We start from the raw sequence: 16,876 nt of genomic DNA on the forward strand, positions 1-16,876 counted from the left end.
TTTATCTGAAGTAGTTTCTTGAGAACTGTTATTTTTCACCTGTACTACCTAGAGCAAGGGGAAAATTTATCTCACGGCTGTGTTTACAAATAGTATCTTCAGTGGCTAAGCATGAAAAAATAAATATTTCCTTGGCATGCTTTTCAGTAAAATTATTTAGGCCGTTACATAAAGATCAAGTATAGTTGTTGCTTCAGAATTGGTTTAGGCTTGTACTTGACGGCAGCAGTCCTAATAATCCTGTGGCTCTCATCCTTGTATATACCTCTTATTGTGCTAGTAGAAGAGTTCATATCACAATATGGTGAATCTGTCTGGTGAACTGAGCTATATTTAAACTCATCCCTTCAAAAATGATTCATGTGAACTCAGTTTACTTCTCTATTTTGGTTCATTGCCCAACGAGGCAAACGAGAAGGTGATAGCAGAGGGCCAGAGCAGCTGGGTCATTTGTCAGGAGTGCTGAATAACAGGCTTTAAACTGGTTGTGAAACTATAATGCATTTATGAAAGCTGTTCAGAAAATTCATTTGAGAAAGTGGAAATTCTAGACAAACGTCTTTGCTTGACATTTGTTGAATGTACTCTGTTATTTCCAAAGTGAGATACTCTTTTTATTTCTCTTATTGTGTAATTACTGGAGGTAAAAAAGGTGTTTTCTTTCTTACAGCAGACACAAGTTCTAGATTTCATTCTGTGTGAACTAGCAGATTCTGTATTGTTAGTGTCACATGGCAATAAATCTGTGAAAACTGTAAAATGCCAAAAGACATTTAAAGTATTGCTAACATTTCAAAAATCAGTGACTCTGAAATGTTCTGCAACAGAAGGTCTTTGTTTTAGGAAAGAATTCAGTGTGGCTAAGTTTTGATCACACAGGGCTGATCTGTGTATACCTTGTAATATGCTCTTAATTTGTAGTTTATGTTTGGCAATTTCTGACTACTTCTTCCCTTTAGCAATTGATAGGAAGTCTAACTAGCTGGAGGAGGCTGTATTGTGTACTAAGAGGTGGCAAGCTCTTTTGTTATTACTCACCAGAAGAAATTGAGGCTAAACTGGAGCCAGCATTGACAGTTTCCATCCACAAGGTAAAATTGGTTGTATAGGTTTTTTGGGGTTTGGGGTTTGGGTTTTTTGTGTATTTTGGGGGAGGTTGTTTTTGTTTTAAGACATACCTACAGTCATTTGGGCTCTAAGCTGCTGGTATGCAGAATGCTTTATAGGTGGCATGTGGGTGGGATATGCTTCAGTGAAATTTGCAGTTACTGAATCTTTTAAGTAAGGCCATTACATTTCTTAGCTGTAGACTTAAGTTCCTTCTATTGCATTAGACTGGTTAACATAGAGGTAAAAAGGAGGATGTTTTTCTTTAGGAAAAGTGATAACTTGTTATACGACAGTTCCATAAGACAGCCCTTGGAAATTTTTTGCTTACAGTCCCTTAGCAATGCCCTGGTAGACTTTTGTCCTCAGCAAGGCAGAATTTTAACAAAAGCTTTTTTGTTGTTGTGTGTTATTTGGCCACAGTCTTAATTAGAAAGAGAGCTGGAAAATTGTTCAAAATATTTTAGTGCCTTAAAATAAGCTGCTTAATACTGGTTTTGTACAGGGCACAGTTAACTTTGGAAGTTCTGTTCTCTAGGATGGTTATTATTGCTGCTTTTCATACCCTGATTGGAAAGGCTGAGTTTAAAATATAAAGTTAAAAAGTTACTTACTATTTGGCTAAAGAAACATAAAGTATTTAATCTGAAGTAATATTTAAGTGTTCAATTTAGGAATGTTATTGGAAGGACCTTCTAGAATGGCGAGCATTAGAGTGAACAGATGCTTTCAAAAATTGGTTTTGGTGCAGTCATCAAGAGTTAATATCACATAAGGATGAGCAGAGGAATTTAATGTTATTTGCAATTGACATAGCTGGATTTGTCTTACATAAGTAGACACATTTGGAAACTGTGTTAAGCACAGGTCGATCTGGATTCTGCTGCTGTACTACTGTGAACGCTTGATGCCAACGCTAATTCTGAAAGAAGGATTCCTCCTGTCCGGTTGCTTGTTCAGGCTGCTGTGCTGCTTTATGCCAGGGCAGGCATTAGGGCAGCTGACTGATGAATTGGACAAGGGAACTCATGTGGGTTAAAATTAGCTCATTTTGTGGGCAGGAGGAGGGTTGGCTTCAACTGTGGTTCCCTTTAATAAATTCTCTTATCCAGTTCACTACGTGGCTACACAAATGATTGTGTTGTACAAGAAAGGGGCTAGGCTACGACTGGGAATGCGTAGCAACATAGAGTAATAAAGAACTCCTCCTCAGAACTGCAATATCAGCTTTTGGTGGCTTTAAAGGTTCTGGAAAATAGGACTGCGTTCTCACCTAGGGTGAGACTTGTATATAAACCAAACATTTAAACAAGGTATAACAATATCACCTGTTTGTGTTAGGACTTCTCTTTTAATGTGCTAAGATTTAAATTGATTCCTTAATTAAAAACACCTTTCTGCTAGTGCTGTATCTTTTAACAAAGCCATTTTTTCTTCCAGTTGTTCATGCATTTACATTAAATAAATGTCTAGACAGTGATATATATTTAAGCAGGTTTACTTGCTTACCTCTTCAGTCACTTTTAATTGCACTAGTCAGCCTTTGCCATAATTCTGTTTTCCAGCTGTTCACAACATCAGTTAAGAAGTGTTAAACTTTAGTAAATTATAGAATGGCTAAGTCCATATTCTAAAATGTGGCAGTAATATTTTTAAAATTTATCTATCAGGCTACCTTGTATCTTTCTCTGGAGGTCTCTGATTTGGTCTATATCCTAGTTTTGCTTTTCCTTTTAAAATAACCATATTCTACCAAGGTATTTTGCTCCTCCAAGTTACCAGTACACTTAGAACCTAAAATTCAGCTTAATAAGCCTTTGCTGGGAGACCGTCCGTACACTTGCAGGGTAGCCTTAAAGCTAACACGTAGAAGGTACGTAAATCATGTATCTTATACCATTTTACAAAAATGTCAGACTGCTGAAGAATATGACTGAATCCTTCTTCAATTTAAATTAAAACCAGAAAAAAATGGCAATTTAAAACACATTTGGATACTTTACTACTTAAACAGTTTCTCTTGAAAATAACTTAATGCCTGCAGATATTTTTGATTCCTTTGTTATGAAATTTCTCTTATGGATTAAATGAAAGCAAACTAATCACATGGGTTTGTCTGTTGTTATAGAAACAGCAATTTCAAAATGAAAGTTGAGATTGAACATCAACTCTAGATGTTCAACTAAAATCTCTTCTTGTTGCCTATGTGGCATTTTCATTTGTAATGTGAAGCTGATCCTTTACATGTAATTGAAAGATACTTTCTGAAAAGTAATGAAATCATCTGGATTTATGAGAAACTCTCTGGAAAATATTCACGCTGATAGCCTTATTTCCCATTCCCTTTGAATTGAGACTTGAAGAAGCTATTAAGACCAGTAAAGTCATTACTTCAACTTCAGATGACTTCACTGCTACTGCTGTTGAGCAAGAATGGTTCTGCAGTTCCTATTATGCAAGTGCTACTATTATTGTTCCAGCTAAATGCTATTATAACATATTATATTGCACAACTAAGTAGGAAAAGAGAAATTATATTTTCTGTAGCAAAGAAAATTTGCTGGAATCCAATTTGAACAAGAAACATTCCTTATGGACCAGTTCCTGAAATTTTTTCAAGTTTTCTTTAGTTTGAAATGGATAATAAAGGTCTTACCTACACCTGATAGCTTAGCGAATTGGTGCATATGCCAGCGGTTCACATTAGTTGCTCAGTATTTGGAATACATATTCTATTGTGTCCTGGTCATAGATTATAAAACTTTTTTTGTGCCATGTATGCCTGAAGCTTAAGGAATTCTGGGACGTCACTTTAATGTAGGCCTGTGATTTTCTTCCTGGCATATGTTGCCAGTGCAGTCTTTGCTCTGGTGCCACGCAGTGCAGCAGGCCCAGAGCTATCTCTGTATTCATGCTAATCATTGAAGTGAACAGGATGAGTAACAACAAGTGTTTGCAGCCATGGGCTCAGGGTTTATAGACTGGTTGCTAAACAGTGTAGCAGGAGTGAAAGGACAAAATCAAGCTGGCATTTTTGCAGACTCCTACCTTGAATGACAGTTCTTGTTGGAACATCTGTTCTAGGCTAGGTCAGGTAGAGAAATTTGTTGGAAAATGTAGCGATGGCTGCAGCAGCATAACTTCAAGGGAACCATACGGTATTTCTAGGGAACCACCGTTGGACTGGAGCAAAAGGGTATCGATAGGAGTTCTTGACTATGTGAACATTTAGGGAGGCAGCAATATCAGCAGTGTTCTCCATGTGCGTCAGGGAACTCCAGCAGTGGTGAAACAAGAGCAGACCTGAAAATATCTATGTTCTCTGTAGTAAGAACTTTGTCCCACTGGTTGATTTAGACAAGCCTTCATACATGTGAAAATATTTTGGAAAAGCAGACTAGTTAAGTGCCTCCAAATGTCTGGTATCTCACATCATGTTGCTCAATTTAGTCCTGCAATTGCTTGTAAGAGATTGTGGATGTGGGCAGGGAAAGCAGATATAATACCCAGATCCCACACGGTGGACCTTATAACACACATGCTCAAATTGAGTGGTTTGGAAACTATACTTTATGGCTCCCTGGTGCTCCACAGAATGCTGGCTGGTAATGTAATGCCATGTCCTTCTCCTGGTTTTTAGCTGCTGCGTTGCACTGAAGATAGATAAAATGACAGAGAAATCCTAATATTGCTTTTCCATATTATACTTACACATTATACTTACCGTCCAATAGCCACAAGGATGTTACGTTAATACAAGTTCACAAAACAATGAAGATGAAAGGAGGAAATATTTGTAGCTGATCTGGTGAATTCAGTCTTGTGCATTAATGTGTTTGAAAGCCATAATTTTAAATTTAACCATATTTCCCTGCTTGCCTAAAACAGACCCCATGGAAATTATTAACATTACAGCAGAAACCAGCACATGAACAGAATGTATTTTGTTTCCAGTGTGTTGTTATTTCTTGGTTTATTTTTTGGTACTAAAAACATGAAGGAAGTTTGTTATATGTGATTTGGTTTCTTTGATCTTAAAATAGATACACAGAACTGGATCTTAGGTTATTCCATATTTTTCTCAAGAACTGTAATTTGTTCTGTTGTCTTAAAATGATCTTTATAACCAGTGCTCCTCAGTGTGTTGGGATTGGTTAGCAAGAGTGTTGCACCTCAGCAATAAAAACCTTTTCTCTGTTTCTTTTTTTTTTTTGGGGGGGGGGGGGGGAGCTTGTTTTTGTTTTCTTTTTAGCTTAAAAGATGAGCTTTCTAGAGAGGTATTACAGGCAAAGAGATTTTTTGATTTTGGGGAAAAGTATAGAGGAAGGTTTGTATTTACATTCCATTTAAAAAAAAATCTATCATTTTCCCTTTTAGTCTTTCCCCACCTCCAAAAAATAATCTTTTGCATATAGGACATAAAACTGGCTTCAGCTTCCCCGAAAGAGTCATCTGAGTTCAAGATTCAACTCATTTTTTCCTATTCCAATCCACTGATATATCTGTAGCAGAGTTGATTCAGTTGTCTATAAGACTGCGAAAGGTTGAGCATTGTTATAATGTGGTACCTTAGATACTTTTCTTTGTTGTTGTTTTGGGGTTTTTTTTGGGGGGGGGTGTTTGGTGGTTGGGGGTGATGTTCTGGTTGGTTTTGGTTTTTTTTTTTTGTTAAGTAGAACTGGGCATGTAGTGTAATTCACCCAAGCTTGGTAAATTCCTCAGCCCATTACTATAATGGCATCCTGTATCACACCCTAAATATTCAAGCATCAGATATAGATTGTTGCTTGAGGATTTATCTCCTTTGAATAATACCATAGTTGTGGGATAAAACCTGCAGCAAACATCATTAAATAAGCTTGTGTGTATGGTATGCTTGAAGTTCTTACCTGTCAAATGTTAATCTATTTGATTTAATTTTTTTGCTGGTATCTATGGTTACCTGAGTTAATGGGATATAGAGCACTTATGGATGAATTACTTCATCTCCTATTTTTAGACAGAAGAATTTAAATGAGCATATCTATCAGATATGCTACAAGCAGCTGTTGGTATTTCAAATGGTTACTTCAGTAATGCATTTAAAATCTGGGGAATGTTCTGTAGAATAATTTTTGTTTTTCTGAGTATCAGAACTAGGCTTATCCCCATGGGAGCCCATGCGTAAACTTAATTTCTGTAGGTGTATGTTTAACATCTTTAGCAGATGTTTGACATGTGGTTGAACTGTGTAAAAAGGAACATGGTTGATCTGTCCCCACTGTATTTTGAGGAATGCCCCGAGACCACCTTTGTGGTCAGATTCACTGTCCATCCAGGACAGGAGATGTTCAAACACAACCCTGGCTGTGGTTGTTGTCTTCCTTCAAAACCTGGGGCACTCCCCATGCCAGGGGACACCCTTATGCAGCAGGAGGGTGCTGCACGGTCTTAATGTTCGTTAGGCGGCCTCCTGTCCTGCCAGGCCCCGGGCTGGCCAGCTGTAGGGTGCTGGCCGTCTCCCTGGCATCAAAGCTCATTGTCCCATCAGGATCTGGGATTGTACTGCTCTCCTGGGTATGCCAAAAACTCTTTTAAGAGCAGTGTTGTAATAAAGCCATTGCTTGTTCAGTCAGGTTGAACTGTATATGCAAAGATATTCCCAAGGTTTCTGCTTTTACTTTTGTAAATAAAGTAATGTTAATTATTTTATTTTGTTCATCATGTTGTGATGAGCAGCAAAGTTGACCAGTTGTGTTTTATCAGACTTTTACTAGAATCTTTTTTACATGTGAAAAGAAATTTTTTTTTCACTCAGTTAGGGGTAAGTGCTTTTTTTTATTGTAGTAATGCCATAACAAAGAAACTGGATACTATGAAAATACCACTGGATCTAGTCTAGATGATAAAAATCAATTGAACTATGTCCCCGAACAGAAGGGGAAACCCTGGCTTGTAACAGTGCTGCTGAGTAATCTGAGAGCCTTTCTACCATTAGCTGAAGAAATTTGACAGACTTGTGATATACTACTTATATATATTTTTAAGTGTTTCTATGTAGCTCTCCCTAATTAAGGCAAAACTAAATTGTCTATTTTTAAATGACAAATAGGATTTTTTTTTTTTTATTAGAGCAAAATGTTTTTTCATGCTGGAAATTTGTTCTAGCAGAACTGTATGGGTAACTGCTACAAATGCTTCTTTAAATGTGGTCTAGATAAGTTTCTTTTTAAATTTCCTGTCACTATAGTGTTAGCCCTGAATGTCATGACTCACTAAGATGAACAGAAAATAGGTACAAGTTTAGAATACATTGCATAAACTATGGCCCACAGAAGTACGGTAGGAGACCTAAATAGTAGTGGCACAATGTGGTTGTCTAGCTGAAGAGTTCAGAGAAAAGGAGCTACTTGCTCTTATTTTAGATTATTCACTAAACTACTGTGGAGAAGAACGAGCAGTGTGAGATGAGCTGGTGAAGGCAGAGGGAGGGGAAATATAGAACATACATTCTGTAATTCAGAACTAAGCTGCAACAATTGTGCTCCATTCCCTTATTTTTCATATTTTATGCCATTTTAATAGTTTTATGAGAAAATATTTTTATAAGCAGTTCTTGACATTAGTTTCTTTTTTTTTTTTAAATTGAAAATTAATCCGGATTAGATAAAAAGCCAAATGATACCTCCCTTACACTGTCATTGGCCATAGGGTGATACCAGCATGGAGCTGAAGCAATAACTCATTACCACAGTTTGTTGTTCCTAGGAAACCAGAATTCGAGCTGTGGATAAGGACTCCAAGAGAAGAACTAATAACTTCTCTGTTATCAACCTTGTGTCTGGAGAGGCTGTGACTCAACTTTTTGCTACTGACAGTAGGGACGAACTTCATAAGTGGATGGAGGCTTTCTGGCAGCACTTTTATGATCTGAGTAAGTAAGCTGGCAGTGCTGGCAGCATGCCCTCCAAGTGGGGCATTATGTAACATCAAAAGGATCTTTGAACAATTGGAATTGGAATTGCCTCATAAGCCTTTGTTTGCAACGATGAGAAGAAAAATGTTCTTTGGGGTAGTATTGGGTGGTGGTCTAAGCCATTGGAAGGCAAATATTTGACTGAACCAAAGTCCACATGTTCCGTCTGTGTTTTTGCAGGAAACCAGAAGCAGAATATATCCATCAATCTCAAAAGAACACGGTCTCTTTTAGCAGTGTTCTAGATAATTTTTTTAAGGACTGCGAAATTCTTGCAATCTCTTCCTCCACTGTAGCAGGAAGAGTCCACCTCTGCCTGGGCATCCTACCAGTGGTGTGTTGGTTTCGTGAGATTCTGCAAGTATGAAACCTTTGGGCATGGAAGCCTTAGTGGGAAGTGGTGAGGAAGCTGCGTTCATTTGGGGCCTTGGCTAGGAAGCAGATTTAGCCAGCCCTTGCAAGTAGGCAGATGTATATGGGATTTCCTTGCTCAGCAGTATTATGGATGGATTAAATTGCAATTTGTTGCAATAGGGATTACTTGATTCTTTTGGTAATTCTAAAGTTTTGGTCCCCCTTGTCACATGGGAATATGCTCACCTAGCCACACTCCAATACAGTCATGCAAATACATGCTGCTTACTTGAACCTGGTAAAAGCTGTACCTGAGGCTTTGTAACAGATGATATAAATGAGATGATAAAGTGATACCCTGATCCTTTGGCTAACCTCTGGAACACCACTGTTCTTACATGAGAGAAGAAACTCATTTATTGGTGTAAAACAGTGAAATGTTATTGAAATAGTATACTGTGTTGCTTGTTTAACACCAAATATTTATTATAAGAGTTATATAGATTAATTCATCTTTTTCCTCTGCTTTAGTAGTTTGACTCACAGGTTTATTAAGAGTGGAGAGCAACTGTCAGTTATTATGCTGTCATTGACAAGGTATAGTTGGTTCCTGATAGTCATTTTTATCAGGTCAGAAACAGAACCAGGTCAATTAATGAAATAACAGTCTTTAGTCAGAGGCTACACCAATAAAATCAGTGAATTAAGGTTGTGGAAACTCAGTATTGTAGTTTGTATTTCTAGTCCTTTCTAGCTCTGATTTACAATGAGAAACAGCTCTATCAATTAAAGAAACACACCAAGCAAAAACTAGGGCATCCTCTTTAAATTAGCTGTAGAGTGGGGTAAGAGAACTACTTCTTATTCATTATAGATAGAATACCCATGGATTTTTGAGACATTTTCCTTAGGTTCAGAAAAAATGGGTCACTTGGCATTTAAATGCCTTTTTTCTTCCCTGGTTCTAAAATTCTCTTAAAATTAATGCGCTCAGAAAACTTGGAATGATTGGTATGAACAAAGTAATTTTACTGTGTCTTGTTTTCCTTAAGGTCAAAATCTATTAATAGAAAAAGAGGTTTCCTTGTCTGCTAAGGGATAAAAGGCAAGTTATCCTCTATTAAAGACAGAAGGTTCCTTTACTGTAACATTGTAACATAGTTGTATAACAACCAGCTTGCAGTATATTGGAGGTTGTCCCTGACAACTTCGTGAAGCTTCCCTAACCTTACTTTTTTTTTTTGTTTTTTTTTTTTTTCTGATGAATTTATCCTGTATTTGGGGATTTGAAGGCAAATTATGATATTTAACCTTTATAGTATAACAGTACTGCTGGGATGCTTAAATTAAAGGTAGTGGCTTATGATGTTTGTACTAAGAGAATGAGTACAGACTTGAAAATACAAATGCATCCTGAGCATGCCTCTAAACAAAAGTAAATGCTTAGTGCTTAGCATTGCTTTGGAGATAGTTTCCTAACGCAGCCTAATAACTTCAATTTTTTTCAAGCTGAAGTGTTTAAGTTCCAGTCATTGTTCTCTTTTCTTTCTCAGGCCAGTGGAAACATTGTTGTGAAGAACTTATGAAAATTGAGATTATGTCACCACGGAAACCACCTTTGTTCTTGACAAAAGAAGCGACCTCCGTCTACCATGATATGAGTAAGTGGGATTTGTCTTTTCAAGTTGCAGGGTAACAGAAACAACATTGTCTGTATTCAGATGGCTTCTGGTGTTGATGTTGTAACACTGAGTTTTTCAAGGACAATTCAGACAATGAAAGAGCAACATAATTGCATACCAAGGAGTTCATATTAAATCTGAATTTATAATAGCACAAATAATGAATACATTTTTATACCTTGAGCCAAAAAATCTGCAATCTGTAACTAAGGAGCCCTGAACGCATTCAAAAAAAGCTGTCACTAGAAATAAACACTCATCATAAGAATAGTATACAGCTCAGAAAATGTAAAGGTAAAATAGTCCAGTCTGCAAACCAATAATATCTTTAACGAGTCGCATGAAATTAATTTGCTGTTCTTAAAGCTATTTAAAGGCTTACCTAACATAACTTGCCAAATTGTTTGGTCTTTGGTAATGATGTTGAAAAATATGCTTGGAAAATCTAGCTAGCATGTGTTTGAGACTTGTATTTTTACAGAGCAAAATGCTATGCAGCAGGATTATTTTAATAGTTTCATTACAGAAATAATATTTACAGACTAGAAAAAGTAGGTCACTTTGTTTTAATGGATCCGATGCAGTATTGGCTGAGACACGCTGTACAACTGTAAATGCCTGACTGCTTGCTGCTTGAGATTGGAACTGTGAAGATGCTCAAAATGCCATGTGGGTCATTGAGTTACCATGCATCAGAGCACTGAACAGTCAAGAGAGTCCTATCTAAGCTATGAATGCAGAGCAGAAAGCCAGTAAATCAACTATGTAGAAGTTTTACGAAGGTAACATGGTAGCATAATTCTACTGATACTCAAGTACGTCAGTGAGGAGCAGAACACAAACTCTGTTTCATTCGTAATATACCATTTTTTTTCCCCTGCTTATTTATAGTATTCATAGGTAAAACCCTGTGTTTAAAAATGTGTTGAAAATCATTAACGTGTGGCCTGCAATCGAAAAGATATTGCTGCAGTTCGAGGCTAGTATTACTGCAGTATACATAGAAAACTCAATATGAGGGATAAGAAATGGGGCAAGACAGTCTTAAAGCACATAAAGAAAAATGATATATGTAAAGATGTCCCATTTTCTGCAGGCTGGAAGCACAAGAATATTTAGTCATAGACATTTTCATGGGCCTTCTGTGAAACGAAATTTTCAAAGCACTATACAACAAAATATGTTTAATATCTCATACATATAGGTTTCCTAGTAGTACATTATTTTTTCTACTTTTATGTGGAAAGAAATATTAATGCCAGCTGTCACGAAAACAGTTCCCTCCTGTCACCTCAGTTCTCTCTTTGAAAGCATATGTAATCTTTTCCATTTCATCCATTAATACTGTTAATAGTAGTCCAGACTTCACGAGATATAGTTAATACAGTTTTGTATTCGGAATAGCAGTAACATAATAGGTAGCAGTAAAATCACTGGTAGCATTTTAATCTGAGTTAATTGCCGTCCCTTAAAATTACAGGCATTGATTCTCCAGTGAAACATGAGGGCTTAGCTGATATCATACAAAGAAAAATCGAAGAGAGTGATGGCAAGTTCCTGCTTGGCCAGCAAAAAGAGTCTGCGTCTTCCCTATGGGCTTCACTATTTGATGGCTCTCATGAGATGGTTGTTCAGAAGAACATGCATCTGGGCCCAAAAAGAGATACTACAAGTCCTAATGATAGCAGAGGAAAGAAAAGAAGAGCTCCACCTCCACCCTCCGATAAGTCACCCTACAGTACAAAAGCACAGGTGAACACAGAGCAATTGGGCAAGGAAAACTGGGAGAAGTCTGACCACACATCTGCTAGTAGTTCTTCCTTTGATTCAGTGTTATCTACAAAAATGCAGCAGTTGCAGACACCCATTGCTGCTCCTCGCAAAATTGGTCCTTATAGAAAGAGCAGTTCAGCTGCCCACGGGAATCCCATTTCATTGGTTAACAGGACCGAGTCTGAAACCAAACTGGTACCAACCCCTAGACAGAAATGCATCACAGAAATGCTAGACCCTAGATCATGGTTGCAGCTATAGACATCATAATTAACTTAGAGCTGTCCCTGGAATTTTAAGTTTCTCAGTCTTCTACTATAACTCTTGAGTAAAAATAGATTTTAGTATATAGCTTGTAAGTATTGAGGCTAAAGTTTTATTTTCCTTTAGCCAGGGCATTACTACTAGCTGCAGTCTCAGCTGTGTACTCATTATCGCTAACATCTAAATAATTGTACTAGTAACAGGAAGAGTTACCTCTATCTGAAATAACGGTGCTACTTCTGAAAAGGGCGGTTCAGTACTTTCCCCTTGAAAAAACAGGAGGGTTCAGGGTAACTCAGTGTCCCTGCAGCAGGGATGTTACCATTGCCTTCTATCAGTCCCTCAGCTTAGCCCATCTGCAGCTCCTCGGACTACTTCAAGTGGGATTTTCACACACATTCAGCGCAGATCTTGCAAAGCTGATTTTCTTGGGCTCCATGCTTTGCTTCACCTAAAATATTCTTATCTCTCCCTCACTGTTTGGGAACCACTGCTTATAAGATAATGTACTATGAAAAGTTATTGTGCTCTCCTGAACGGCTCTATAACTCCGTATGAATTTCAGAAGCAGTACTATCAATTTAGTGTGGGATCTCCTAAGTTCCTACGGGTGCATGTGCTGTCCGAATGGACCAGGATTATCTGTGTACGAACAAGAATGTGATCCATCACTGCTGCTTATTTCAGACTAACATGAACTTTTAAAAGCAGTACTCTGTATGAACACCTATTCAGGATTTCATTTTTATGGTTGTTTTTTTCTGACAAGTGGGGTTCTGTAGCATAGCTTCTCCTTTATGGAGCTTCTCAGCTGTTCCTGGTAGGTAACTGTGTTGTAAACGTGGCAGTGTTACTGGTAAACAAATAGGGGTTTTTTCACCACTCATTCTTAATAGCAGAGAATATAACAGAGAATAAGTACTTCAGGTGAAAATATTGAACTTTGATATTCTTCCATCAGGCTGTTCACCATTTTTGTGAGAAGCATGGGTTGTTAGGGTTCCTGTGGCACCTGCAAAACGTTTATTTCATATGGAAAAGATTCTGTTCTCCTGGATCCACAGCTTAAATATCCAAGAGCAAAGGTCTGCTTGCAGATCTCCCTCTAGAGCCTTGGTATTCAGACCTGTGTTGAGAAAGTCATATCAGCAACTGTATACATACAGTTCATTGATTTTTCTTTTTTTTTTTTTTTTCCTAAAGTGCGGACGGCTTTGGGAGCTTTACCATTTCTCCAGAAGATACTGTGTGCATGGTTGATTTGTTTGTTTTATCTGGTTTTTGTCTTCTGCTAAGCTCTTGGCTGAACAGCTGTAAAGGTATCTGCTGAATTCTCTCAGTAATTCATTGGCTGTTTGGGATGGGCCTTGAGAGGCCGGTTTCATTTACAAATCCTTTCGCAGGATTAGAGCCCTTCGCTTCTAGAATGTCCTTGTTCATTCTTCATTTAATCACATTCCATTTTCCCTCTGAAACAACCATAATCATTCTTACAGTAAATCATGCTGTTACTTAAGTGGATGGTTTGTGAATGGTTTATAAATAGGACTAGAAAAACTGAAGAACAACTACATGATTATGTAAATCAGACACAGTCGACTAAGTGGACTGTGCAACTCTGAACAAGAAATAGGAAAAATAAACGGGGCGGGGGGGGGGGGGGGGGAAGCGTATTTTCCAAAATGCAGCTGCAGTTTATTTAGCTTTAAATCTAGCCTTAAATGTTACTGTGCTCTGGAAAGAAAGAATACCTTTTTCTTGGTAACCCCCTTCCATTTCATTGTTATTTATAAGCTTTATTTTGAAATATATATAAGGCAAGAAGGCACCGTAATGAGGATTTATTTTTAAATTCAACAGGCCATTGAATTTCAACGAGCAGTTTCGCTATTAAATTCAGTGGCTTTGTTTTGAACTGAACATACATATTTTAGGAAGGCATTTAATATTAATTTAAAGTCTTCAAGTGATGAGAATTCACTCATACCTCCTGTTGCAATAGTTAATTATGCCAGGTACATTTTTCACTTGATTTTCTATTTGCATTTCTAGCTCCACCTTAAGTTATTTTGGTCTTTTTATGCATTTGATTGCTTATATTGATCTCTGTAGTATCAGCTTTTCTAATTGCTTGTGTGTAGTTATAAATCATGATTATGTCCCTTTTAACCTTTTCTCTGATGAGATGTACTGAATTCCTTAACTTTCTTATGGCAATGAATGATATCAAAGACTAATTAATCTTCATGATGTTCTCTGTGCTTCTCATGTATTGAAATTTTTAAGTGTGACATCTGAATTAGATGCCACATGTCAATAGTGATCCATTAGGACTCTACAGAGACATAACATGATCCTCTTACTCTGATTAATACCTTCCTCCCCTCTTTCCTCAAAAATTGTATTATCCTTTTTTTGTCGAAGCATTGCCTTGGATACTGAATTTGATGGCTCAAGTCCTCTTCAGAGCCTTTTTCAAGAATGTGGTACATCATCCTCTTATACTACCTTATTTTTTCTTAGAAATATACACTGTATTTTATCAGCATTAAAATACTGCTCATGACGTGATCCAGATTGCTCTGTGTAAGTGACCTGTCCTCATTCTTTACTACTCCAGCAGTCTGCATGTCCTTTGCAAATTTATTGCAAGTGATTTTTACAGTTTCTTCCAGATCATTGATTTTTAAAATTGAATGCAAGGCAAGGTTTGTAGAGAGAGGTGATAAGTTTTTATTACATCAGTGACATGGGTAGGGGGTGGGGAAAAGCAAACAGACAGGCCATTGAGTTTGTGTCCCTTTTTTCCCAGAGCCTTTAAAAAAATTTAATAAGACAGAAAACAACTACCCTTCTTGGTGATTCCCTCTTAATACTGCATTTTGAAATTAGTTTTGTCTTCAGCATAACATTCCATATAGATTGGATCTAGTACTGATATTTTAAAGAAAATAACATGTTCATCTGGTTTTCAGTAGGTGACTTAGGGTTCTTACAGGTAACACCTCAGCGCAGCTGTCTTTGCAAGCCGAGCTTACTACATCAAAGAGTAAAATGCATCCTGTTGTTCAAGACCTATTCTTCATGAAGCTGTGTTGATTGACATTTTATATCTATCCTTAGACTCATATGAGCCAGTTCACTATATTGCCCTGATCACTACTAAGCAAACTAGGCCATTAATTGCCCTGATCATCCTGCTTCAGAACAGTAGTGGTGTTCTTATGGTCCTGTGAAATGTCATGGCAGTGTTGAGACTAGTTTAACTAATTGCACATTTAGGCTCCTACAGCTGGAAGGACTTCTGCTACCAAATGTAGTTGCTGTTCTTTTAAACAACCACTATATAATCCCTATTATGAAGCATCAGTTGACTTCAAGTTTTAGTATTTATTGTTACTTAGTCTTTTTTTTTCTTCCCCCTTCTGTATTGCCATTTATTATTGCCTTTGCATCTTCTGTTAAGTTGGTTTAACTGATAAAAACTGCAGGCTACCAGCAAACGCTGATCTTAGCTATACAGTAAAGTCAGTTGTAGGAAATACATTTGTACTCAGCTTTTGTCTACGCAAGAGAACATAAATATTAGGAATAAAAACAGAGCGCAATTTTAGGACTATAATTAGAAGATATATCTGTGAGAAAAATGGACATTTTTTGGCTTTTCCATATAGCGACAAATTGTCATACTTTATGACTTTATTACTTATTACTTTATTACTTATCATTGCATAGGCTTGTTCAGAAATTAGAACTCTTCCTTTGTTTCTTTTTCTGAAGTTTTCCTGACTGTAGTGAGGATGAATATTCAAAACAGGAATTAAGACCAATAAATTGCTTGTACCCTATTAGGGGGAAGCCAGCTACATCACAGTGTGGTACAGTAACGTTTTAGAGTTTGCACTGATTCACTTCCCAGGCTGTGTGGTTTTAAGGACGTGGCCCACGGTGGTCGCTGAAGCCGGTCCGTTGGTAGTGTGTGGGGCTGAGGAGCTGTTAGCTTTTGTCCTTCAAAGTGGGGGCGGGGGAGGAGTCTAGAGGCAGAGAGGTGGAAGGCAGCCTGTTCCTTACGGGCCATGGTGGAAACCGTTTAACTGCTGCTTCTGGACACTAAAGGAAAATGTACCCATTAAGCCATCTTATCAGTTGCATTCAATCATGAGGGTGCTTTAATTGCGTGACTCAAAATATCAGTGATCAAAACCCAAAAGTCATTTGATTAGCATCTAAAAACCATGCTGAAATAAGAAATATTTCACAAAGGCACAGGTCACGTTAGCCAGCCTCCAGCTGGGATGAAGCTTGGAAGACAGCAGGAGGCCTGTGGCTTCTCCCAGCCCTTGCGTCCCATTGCCCCATGTTCACGTTTGTGCAGGCAAGTCAGTGTGCTGCTGCCTGGCAGTGGAGTCCATAGAAAAACAATAGGTGTTCAGAGACACTGCACCCAGAATGAACAGCTCTAACTACCCAGTGTAGCACCGTGAAGACACGGGTGGCACCTTATACTGCTGAACTACATGTGTACTTTTAGGTACTTTTCTGAGGAATGTGTCAGGCCCTCTCTCAAAATTGTACCTGCTTGTTTGCTGCTGGAATGAATTAACTGCTGCTTAAAAGCAGAATTAAGTAGCATGATTGCTGTCTTGAAGTCGGGCAGAGACAATAGTCAACCTGAACTCTTCTTTTCTGAAGTACAACTTGAAAGCAAGTCCAAACTTGAATATAAATTTCACAGAACATG

The 16,876-nt window shown here is 37.7% G+C and overlaps 1 protein-coding gene across 1 annotated transcript in view; it reads left to right on the forward strand.

The window, feature by feature from the left end:
* RTKN2 (rhotekin 2) overlaps positions 1-13,777 on the forward strand; it is a 34,398-nt gene extending 20,621 nt beyond the window's left edge. Inside the window, exons 9-12 of the mRNA XM_075026868.1 lie at positions 960-1,091; positions 7,855-8,020; positions 9,970-10,077; positions 11,579-13,777. Coding sequence (XP_074882969.1) covers positions 960-1,091; positions 7,855-8,020; positions 9,970-10,077; positions 11,579-12,132 — 960 coding nt within the window. The 3' untranslated portion in view covers positions 12,133-13,777. The remainder of the gene's footprint in view (positions 1-959; positions 1,092-7,854; positions 8,021-9,969; positions 10,078-11,578) is intronic.
* Positions 13,778-16,876: the final 3,099 nt, after the last annotated feature.

Source organism: Buteo buteo, chromosome 4, assembly GCF_964188355.1.
Source record: "Buteo buteo chromosome 4, bButBut1.hap1.1, whole genome shotgun sequence".
Classification (NCBI taxonomy): domain Eukaryota; kingdom Metazoa; phylum Chordata; class Aves; order Accipitriformes; family Accipitridae; genus Buteo; species Buteo buteo.